Genomic DNA, 9,828 nt, shown 5'->3' on the forward strand with positions numbered 1-9,828 from the left:
AAAAAAAAAAAAAACCCACCCCCCTCGCTAAAACCACCCACCCACCCCCAAAAAACACAAGGCCACAACAAGAAACAAGCAGAGAGCCGCCTTTCCCCGCAGCACCCCGCAGGCCGGCAGCGGCCCGGTGCCCCCTCAGCCCCCCCATTCCCTGCGGCCCCCCCCGGCCACCTTCCACGTCCCCAGCCCCACGGCGGGCAGCCTGCCGGCGCCCAGCCGCACGCAGCTCGCCATGACCGCGGCTGCCGGACAGGCCCGTGACGGGAGGCGCCACCGCCGCGGCGGCCCGCCCCGTGAGCCCGGCAGGAAATCGCTGCCCGCGCCCCGCCCCGCTGCCAGCGCCGCCCAATCCATTATTATTATTATTAGTTTTATTATTTTCATCTATTTTATGTTATTTTCATTTCATTCACTTCATTACTCTATTCAATTCAATTCCAATTCGTTTTATTGCATTTATTTTTAAATACAGACATCCTCAAGTCCGGCAGCCAGACCACTCAGGCGGTTCAGCCCTAACCCCAAATCAAATCACTCCGGGAGGCGTTGCAATTCTTCCTGCCCCTTACCCTTATTAAGACGTTTTTGATAACGCCTAAACTGCAATGGTAACGTGAGCTGTGGTGAGCACGGCTGGGAGCTGGGATTTGTCCTTTTATAACGAGATTTTTGTGCTGCCTCCTTAGCAGCCTGTCGATGTCCTCCTGCAAAGGCCGGTGCTTGGCTTTCCCCAGTGATTTCCTGAATGAGAGATGTCTCTGGTTTTTAACAGAGCATTTTGGGCACAAGATGTGCATTTTCCATTGCTGTCTGAGCCTGTTGCTGTGGTTCTTTCCCCTGACCATGCCAAGACCCAGGACCTGTCAGGTCTCTCCCTGCTGAAGGTGTCACTGGGGTTACCAGAGATGGCAGGCAGGCCTGTGGGAAAGAAGCCTGCGTTAACGGCATGCTGTCCTGCTAAATGGTGTGCCTCAGCTCGGTGCTTGTCAGGCAGAAAGCAGACAGGAGGCTGGAGGCCGAGTGCAGTACTGAGGCCTTGGCCTCCTTCACATGCTGAGCTTAGAGCAGGACCAAACTCAGAGGCACTGAGGTGCCATAAGCGTCTCAGCCCCTTGCCAGGAGTTATGCTGAAGATTCATCCCTGATAATTCCAGTATTTGGCTATTCATCTGGTGAGCTGGCAAACTGTGTACTAAAACTGAAACTCCAGAAACGAGACCGAGCGCAAGCCCTTGCTGTCCGTGGCAGACCCAGGGTAATTTGCCAGCCCTAGACAAGCAGCTCCGCTCCTCATCCTGCAGCTCCGACACCCCAGCCTGATTCAGCCAGGTGCCTGAACCCCTCAGGTACACCCATGCCTTCAGTAGGTTCTCGTCTGTGCCTGGAGGTGAGAGATGAGACCCTACACATGGGAGCAGGGAGGCCCTTGGGTTTGGGTAGACCGGGCAGTAAATGCCTACGCTGGCCTGGGAACATCTGGATGGCTTTGTGGCTGTGCTCAGCAGTGATGGATCCAAAGGGAGCTGGAGCAAGAGTTTGAGCAGGAGCTTTCCAAGAGAAAGAGGGTGCTTGTGAAGGATGGTAGAAATCCCGTAAGTCTTTGGCGCCCAAACCATAGTAAATATTGTACTCTGGGTTCAAAATCATGGCATATTTTTTCACAGGATGGATGTCTTTCCTCTGCCTGGAGATAGCTGGGGTTTTCATGGGCTGCTTCCTTCAGGAAGCTGAGAAACAAGGGGTCTTGGATTATATGTTTCTGAATTGAAAGTGGAAATGTGGGAGAGAATTTCAGGTGCCTCTTTAACAGAAGACGTTATGATATTCCCACTAAACCCAGTATAGAAATCTATGGCTGTGTTTGGGCACCTGTCCAGCAGGATGCAGTGGAAAGTAACAACTGAAAGTAAACACTGTCCTTCAGCACCCCTCTGAAGTCAGAAATTAAAGGGAGTAAAATGTGTGCAAGCCAGTTTTATTCAGGAAACCTCGTCTGCTTTAACAGCTTCTAAGTGCAAGGCAAGGAGGCTGTGTGATTGATCTCTTGAGAGCAACCCACAAGCAGCCCATCTCCCCTTGCCAGGAATACTCTGGAGCAGGAGTGCGTGGTGAAACAAGGTGCCAGGCTCCACTGTCCCTGGCTTGCTGGGACCTATGGCTCCTCATCCGTCCTCTGGGGCTGGAGAGGTCAAGAGGGCAATGGGAGAAGGCCTGGCAAGGCTCCTGTGAGGGTTGGCTGCCTGCTAGCTGTGGTCAGACCTGTCTATGCATCCCTGGGTCGGCGGGTGAGAATAGAGCATAAATATTCATACACGGTTTACTTAATGCCAAAAAGATTTTTTTTTCCTTAACCAGTCTTTCAGCCAGTAATGTTTTCACATTTTATTTTTATTTAAAACATGGGACACTTCTGATGAAATGCTGGATGTGTGCTTTTTCTTGTGGTTTCTCAGCCTCTGGTTTGTGCTGGTGCAAGGCTGAAGGCACTCAGTTCAAGCTCCTCACCTCCTGCTTAGCAGTTCTGCCCAGTCATTTCAGTAATAATCATCTCTTCTGATAAGCAGAAATTATTACTTCCCACATTTTGTTCTGTAGAACACTACTCTTCTACAAAAAATTAAAAAAATCGATGGAATAAGTATCCTTTGACTTCAGTGGCAGAAGCAAGGCAGACGCAGTAAGAAAGCTGGATACATAGCTCAGAGTTGGAGGAGACACCAGAGGTCTAGTGAAGGCCATGTTACAAACATCTTCAGTATTCTGCATTGAAAGGGTAGTCCTTGTGAGTTTTGGCCCTGAAAAAATCAAAAAGGGAAGTTTTCACAGATGAAGTAAATGTTGGAAAGAGGTGTGTTTGGTGCATGGAGGAGTGACCAAGGGAAAATCTGAATTGTGTAATTGCAGGAAGAATATGTGGAGATATGTGTCCTCACTTCTCTAATATAGACAAAGGCAAAATGCTCACCCAGAACCATATTCTGTATTTCAAGTTATAGAGAGTCTTCTGAAAACTGAATTCAAAATGAGTATTTTGTTGTTGTTATTGTTGTTTTGGTATTTGTTTTTAAAAAGAAAATATTAAACCTTCTCTTGAAAAATTACTTTTTGGGACAAGCCAGCTATGATTTGAATTAATGATTTTTTAAATTATTATTATTATTTTAATTAACTGAATTTCATGCTTCCCAGTAGCTGTGACATACACATTCTTGTAAAGGTCATTCAAAATGTAAGACTTGGAAGTAAACAATCAGTGTCACTTACAGCGCCATCCCACAGACCCTCCAGTTCCTGTTAAAACTGAGAACAGTTGCCATCTCTTCTTTAGTCAATTCAAAGTCGAATACCTAACAAGAGAAAAAGCTGAAAGTCACCTCTTTGAACAAACTGAACAGCGTGAAGACAGACAAGATAGACAGCAGATCCACTGTGGAGGTTTTCAGTCATGGATGAATGATTTAAAAGATAGAGGAACAACTTTTTTATGTACACAAGAATGATTTTATGAAGACTGGTTTTTCCTATATGAGATTTTTCTGCCATTTCACTGCTCTTGGCCTCCAAGCAAGTTCTGATTAATCCTTAAACCACAAAGCCACAGAATAGGAATCTTCACATAAGCCCTGTCCACCTCTTCAACTGTGGACTAGGTTAGCCCTCAGCAGAGTATAGGTAAACATGCAGAGAGGAAAACAACAACAACAACCAACCAAACAACCAACCAAAAAAAAAAAAAACAGTCCTCATGTTTGAGAAGGTCAGCTTGGGAAGACTGAGAAAAGATCCCTGCTTGCTCTGCAGGGGGAAGGGATGCCATCCCTGCAGGGCAGCACCCAGGCCACTTGTAATCACCCACCTTGGAGTTCTCCACAATGCGCTGGGGGGTGACAGACTTGGGAATCACAACCACATTTCTCTGGATCTGGAAACGAAGGAGAACCTGCAAGAAGAGACCACCGAGTCAGAGAGAAGGCAGCTCCTGTTGCCACAGAAGCTGAGCCTGTCCAACAGCTGCTTGCCTGAGCTATGGCTACTTCTGCAGAGCTGCATTTCAAATCACTCTTGTATCTGTGGCCTAGGTAGCACTACTGATGAGCAAAGACTTCAGCACCCACCTACCTGTGCTGGCGTTTTGTTGTGCTTGGCTGCAATCTCTGTAATCCTGGGGTCATCCAGAAGGGAAGGATCCTCTGGTTTAGCCCTACACAGAAGAAAGACCAGTGGCAAGAAACCTCCATGGAAAGAGCCAACCCAGCAACAGAAATCTGTATCTTGATGAATGATTAATGGAGCACCTGTAGTCTCAATGCTTCAAGTGTAATCCCTGCCAGCTCCCTTGCAAAATGGGAGTCTTACCATGGCCTGTCAGGAGAGCCAAGGGGACTGTATGCTGTCACAGCGATCCCTTTGGACTGGCAGTACTTGATCAGCTTCTCCTGGGTCAGGTATGGATGGCATTCGATCTGAAACACAAGAGTACAGAGATTGACAGTGGCAGAACTGTTGTAATATTGCTGTGCGCCAAGGATTATTTTGTAATGCAGCTAGAGGCTGCCTTTTGCCCTGGCTTATCACCGTTGCCAATGGCATGGGTGATAATATGCATTCTTAGCATTGAAGGCACCTATTTTTATATGAAGTTTCTATACAGTTTGGCTGCAGGGGTTTCACAAAACATAGCTCTGGGTTCTTCATTCTTCCAGAAATAATGTTTCACAAGAAAATACTCCAGCATTCATAAACAGTGTTTCAGCAAGGTGAGAGACAAAAAGTGAAGTATTCAAATCTTTTTTGTACCTGTAAATATCTATAGAGTGGGATTTAGAGTACATGCTGTGTCCACTTTGTTTTCCCTTTTTCCATATCCTCATTCAACTAATCAGATATTCATAGTCAATGAAAAATGTTCACTTGAGGTCAGTTAGCAGCTTACCTGGAGGTTTGCAGGCTTATATTTCAGTCCTGGTTTGTTCAATATTCGTTCAATCTGCTCATGGTTAAAGTTGGAGACGCCAATGGCTTTTACCAGACCAGCATCCACCAGCTCTTCCATGGCCTAACAGAAAGAGGAGCAAAGTCATCATCTGGTGTACAAGACCTTCCCGAAGATGATTTCATGTGGATCGTTTCCCTTTATGGAGAAGAACAAAATAACTATTTAGACTTGTTATGTTCACTGAGGGAAGAGTAGGTGCCATCTTATCCAAGCTCAAGGTGTCATTCCAATTCACACCAAGTTGCATGAGGAAAAGAAGAGTGATATTCAATAATCTGCAGTCGTTCAAGAACTGGAGAGCTGTGCTTCAGGCTGTAGGCAAGATCACAACCTAAAATGTCTTTATTCTTGCAAAATGCTTTTGAGCAGTTCAAGAACTGCACAAGGACTGTGGTGAAGGCAATTTTACAGTTGTTATGGTCAAGCAAAGAAGATTTTCTAACTTCGGACTGGTCTGCAGCTCCCCTCAAAGTGATGATTGTTTAGGTCACTGTGGATTAGGCACTTGGGTAAGGTGCTCAGAGAATAGTAGTACTGACTGAGCATGCAAGTTTTGAAAAGTTACCTTGTATTACTTAATTTTCTTCCAACAAAATTTACACGCATGAGACAACAGCTCTGTGACTGATGAATGCAATGAAAATGTGGAAGAGACTGTCACAGACAGAGAAAGCTTGCCTCCTGCTGTGGCTGAACTTACCTCCCATGTCTCTAGAACATCAGAGTTGCTGGGTATACACATGCCTTTGTCATCTTGGGGAAACAGCTCCTTTCCTGCCTGTCAGTGAGGAACAAAAATGCTTGTAACAATCTCTGTTGTGAAGCTAGCTTTGTAAGGAAATCAAATAGGAATATAAGGAGTTAAACTAATAGTGCATGAAAAAAACAAACAAACAAACAAACAAACAAAACCCCCCCACATTAATTCTCATCATAAGTTAATTACGTTTTCAGTCATATATTTTTAGTTTATGCAGGGTCATGGCATTTTTGCCATCATCTGATCCAATAAAGGCAGGTATTTCTGCTGGATCCATCAACGTGATGATAAATAAAATGTATGCATGGAAACAATTTACTCAGAAGAGTATTCTGGAGCCTTACATGTGTTTAGTTCATATATTGCTCCATTATTTATTGAAAATGTTTAGGAATAATAGCTTGCTTTTTTCATTTTTAGAAAGGTGTATGGAGGGTTAATTTTGATCCTGCAAACCTTAAAGTTCTAAGTAGATTTGCTAAAAAGGGACTGTGTACACAAAAAGACTTTCCATTGGGAGCCTCACTGTTTAAGTTGCTCTGTTAGGAAAATTAGAAAAGCCTGTAAGTAGACAGTATGGACAGATCGTTTTGAATGATTGGAATTTTCTACTGATGCAACAACATTATGCAGGAATGCAGTTTCACTTGACTGCTTTGTCTGCATAAAGAAAACTTAAACAATATTGAGCATATGAAATGAAGCTGAAGAGTTCAAAAGCATTCGACTGAACAGAGGTCTTCATCTGGCTGTAGCAGAAAGGAGAGGGTAATGCTATGCATATCCACAAAGTGACATATCCTGTGAAGCACGTGCAGTATTAAGGACTCGGTAATTAAGGACAGATATGGAAAACAGAAATACTCTTGCTCTGTGGTTCTATAACATGCAGAATAAAGAATTTCTGTCAGGCAGCAAAGTGTAGCCTCCCTCCTGCAAAGGGTAATTTTGAGATTAAAATACTTTGGATTTGTAAAAAGGAAAGCAGCGTAACTCATGCTTGCAGCTAGACTATCTGACCTGAGTGCTAGGTCCACCTCTCCCAGTATCAAGAGGGCAGAGGATGCCGTGCAAGCAGAAGTCTCAGTATCAGAGTTCAAGAGCGTATCTAAGTGGCCAGAGTAGAGTAGAACGAAAGGCACCAGAGCAGTGCTGGTGCACACAACAGATGTGATCTTTCTGGACTGAAACTGTGGCACTACTAGTGCTGTAAGCATGACTGGCAGTTTTGAAGTGCTCCCCCACGTGGGAAATTCAATGTAAGAAAGAAAGTCAATGGAGTTGCTGTTGCTGTACCTTTAAGCCGAGAGGCCAGTGCATGAGGTAGAGATCCAGGTAATCCAGTTTCAGGTCGGCAAGAGTCTTCTGGCAGGCTCCCTTCACCAGAGGTTTTTCAAAAAACGTGCACCACAGCTGGAGACAAAAAGCCAAGCCACACCATGAGCTGCTGGGTTAAAGCTGTTGTGTGCTGTCCTGCAGAGGACAGGAACACTCTGTTGTCTTTGGAAGGCCATGGGGAACTAGGACAACCTATTGGTCTTCAAAGGGGGCTTGCTCTGTGAGCAGGGCTGGCCTCTGACACTGCAGGCTTTAAGTGTGTCCACTATGGCAGGACACGTGATCAGATAGGTCTGTAGCAAAACCTCCTATTGTGAGATCACATTTGTGTAGAAGAAGATGGATTTGCTCAAAAGACGTTTTCTGCCAGATTTGACCATTTATACTTTTCTTGTAAAAAATCAGATGTCAAAGTCATGAAAATATAAGACAAGCCACAAAACAGTGGTTGAAATGGGCCTTAACCAAAGTAAGAAGTAACTTCACAATCCAGTGAGGTGCTTCATCCTACACTGTAAAGTTTGTTCTAGCACTTAAGCTTCCTACTCTGAAAATAGCATAGGCAAAGCATTCCCTCATTCCTGCTTTGATCCATACCTTACTGACGATGAATAAGTCTTCTCGTTTCACCGCACCATCCTTTATTTTCTGCTGGATCGCTTCCCCAATTTCGCTCTCATTTTCATAAACATAGGCACAGTCGAAGTGGTGGTACCCAGCATCAATAGCAGCCATCACTGCAGCTTTTACCTTACCTGGTAGGGACTGAAAATGATAAAGAAATCTTAAGAATCTCAAAACAATACATGTTACATATCCATTTCCTAGCAAAATAAAAACAGGAAAACCACCTTACTGTACCCTACTGTAAGCAACTCCCCCCCATTTTTTTTTTTATTTATTTTTTTTGTGTGTCAAGAACAGTATTCCTTTCAGAAATGGAATACCAAACAGTATTCCTTTCAGAAACTGGGCTCCTGGGCTTGAAGGCAACCTCCAGCCAGCTCTCCACAGCCCAACTCGCACAGGCTCAGCCCCGAAGCCAGGCAGAGCAGATGCCCCAATGCCAGGACACTGCTCCACAGCTGGACCAGGAGAAACCAGAAACCGAGTTGTGTGCAGGGAGCGCTGCAAAGTGGCTGCCTTTCTCTGAAGCTGTTACCTTCCAGGTGCCCAGCCCCAGGAGGGGCATCTTGGCCGCGGTGTTCAGCTGCACGTAGGTCGCCATGGCTCCGTGTGCTGCTGGAGGTGCTGCTGCAGCTGCCGCCTGCCCAGGGCCTTTAATAGTGACGGGTCCTGGCCCAGGGCGGGGGAAGATGGTGGAACTGCGCCTGCGCTCCAGGTTCTCCTGTATCTATCAACAAGGCTGCGGTTTATGCACTGTAAACTCAACTCACTCTGGTTAATATGCAAGCTGATATCAAATAAAAATCATTGTGGTGATCACTTCCGCAGGACGTGCTACAGCATGCTCTGCAGACCTTTCCTCCCAGTACAGTTCCATATCAAAAGATGAGGGCTGAGGGCAGCTGTGCCCTCCTCGGGTCTGTGTTTGTGCAAGGTTTGCCCCTGCCACGCCTTGTCCCCATGCCACTGTTGCCCGTGTGTATCTCGCTCTTGATATGCGTGGGGCTCTTGCAACACCCTTTTGAAGTTCAACCCGTTGGTTACCTCACCGAGAGTGTGTTTGGGTCAGTGGCACTTCGCCCCGTGACTCGGCATTATAGTAAAGTCGGGGGTGCCCCCACATGAGTCAGCAAACAGGAGTCCCGAGGCCGGCAGGAGGCCGTCTCAGCTGGGTACCACAGGCCGAGGCAGGGCCGGGCCCGCCATCCAGAGCTCGCAGGTGTTGGTGCCTGGGGCTGGGCCCCCCGGCAGAGCCTGGTGACCCCATGTGCTGGGGCTGCCGGGCGGCGAGAGAAACCTCGGCGTGGTTTTACAGGGGAAGAAGCAGTTCCCTTCCACCCAGACACCGGAGGCGGTGTTATCTGTGCTTTACAGACTGGGACGTGAGGCATGGGGGAAATGTGACGTGCTGAAGGGCACGCGTGGCAAAGTTGGGGAGGAAAAGTAGGTCCTCTGGTTTTTAGGATCTTAAACAGGCTCATTCTTCTGGTAAATTCCAGAGTGGCCTGTCTTTTCTTTTCATTTTTAATTCTTGCCATTTTATTTGTACAGGCTACGGGCACATCACTATGGCTTGTTTTTAATGGCCAGTGCCTTCACAGAGGAGAGTTTTAGAATGCAGAGAGAGATGAGCGTAGGAGAGAGAAGGTGACCTATAGCTACAGGACTGTTGTAGAAGTCACGTATAATCAGCGTCACAGACTAATGCACCCTTCTGCACAAAAATAGCACAGGAGACGAGTAATGGACGGAAGAGTGTATTTTAATGTTTGCACACATGGGGGCAGAGTTAAACTTGTGTGTGACAATCGCTGCTTTTGAATTTCTTCAGTAATACCTTAGCAGATGGAATTGCATATTGTGTTCTGAAGATTTTCTAATAATGAGAAGGTGGAAATCTCTCTTCCTAGGTCCTTTTGCTAAAGAGAATATAAAAGAAAAAAGAATTGAAGGTGGCTTACATTTGTAAGGAATGTAAGGCATCAAAATTATCTGGTAGGGTCTCAAGAGATACAGTCTGAGTTTTGAAGAGGAAACTAGCAATTGTCACTAACCTACCGACTTTCTGGATTGTTTGATCCTTAAATTATAAAACACTGAAAAAAAA

General features: G+C 45.8%; 2 protein-coding genes across 3 annotated transcripts in view; both read right to left on the minus strand.

The window, feature by feature from the left end:
- Positions 1-295, minus strand: part of LOC118178210 (aldo-keto reductase family 1 member B1-like) — a 7,937-nt gene extending 7,642 nt beyond the window's left edge. Inside the window, exon 1 of the mRNA XM_035346547.1 lies at positions 172-295. Within this exon, the coding sequence (XP_035202438.1) occupies positions 172-234 (63 nt within the window). The 5' untranslated portion in view covers positions 235-295. The remainder of the gene's footprint in view (positions 1-171) is intronic.
- A 2,010-nt stretch (positions 296-2,305) lies between these two features.
- Positions 2,306-8,638, minus strand: LOC118178202 (aldo-keto reductase family 1 member B1-like). Of its 2 annotated transcripts, none has more exons than XM_035346533.1 (10): positions 8,492-8,638; positions 7,692-7,859; positions 7,053-7,169; positions 5,697-5,774; positions 4,934-5,056; positions 4,357-4,463; positions 4,120-4,201; positions 3,857-3,940; positions 3,265-3,347; positions 2,306-2,795 (listed from the first exon to the last, which is right to left on the minus strand). In XM_035346533.1, the coding sequence occupies exons 2-10, from the start codon at positions 7,827-7,829 to the stop codon at positions 2,753-2,755; spliced, it is 855 nt and encodes a 284-aa protein (XP_035202424.1). In that variant the 5' UTR covers positions 7,830-7,859; positions 8,492-8,638; the 3' UTR covers positions 2,306-2,752. The 2 variants fall into 2 exon arrangements, with proteins under 2 accessions (XP_035202424.1, XP_035202420.1); XM_035346529.1 differs by lacking the exon at positions 8,492-8,638 and adding an exon at positions 8,257-8,467.
- Positions 8,639-9,828: the final 1,190 nt, after the last annotated feature.

Source organism: Oxyura jamaicensis, chromosome 1 (genome assembly GCF_011077185.1).
Source record: "Oxyura jamaicensis isolate SHBP4307 breed ruddy duck chromosome 1, BPBGC_Ojam_1.0, whole genome shotgun sequence".
NCBI classification, from domain to species: domain Eukaryota; kingdom Metazoa; phylum Chordata; class Aves; order Anseriformes; family Anatidae; genus Oxyura; species Oxyura jamaicensis.

Coding starts and splice junctions, on each gene's coding strand:
- LOC118178202 (XM_035346529.1), bottom strand. CDS start 8,322: ATGGCGACCTACGTGCAGCTGAACACCGCGGCCAAGATGCCCCTCCTG. Junction 3,941..4,119: donor ACAACAAAACGCCAGCACAG/GTAGGTGGGTGC, acceptor CTCTTCTTGCAG/GTTCTCCTTCGTTTCCAGAT. Junction 3,348..3,856: donor GCATTGTGGAGAACTCCAAG/GTGGGTGATTAC, acceptor TTCTCTTGTTAG/GTATTCGACTTTGAATTGAC.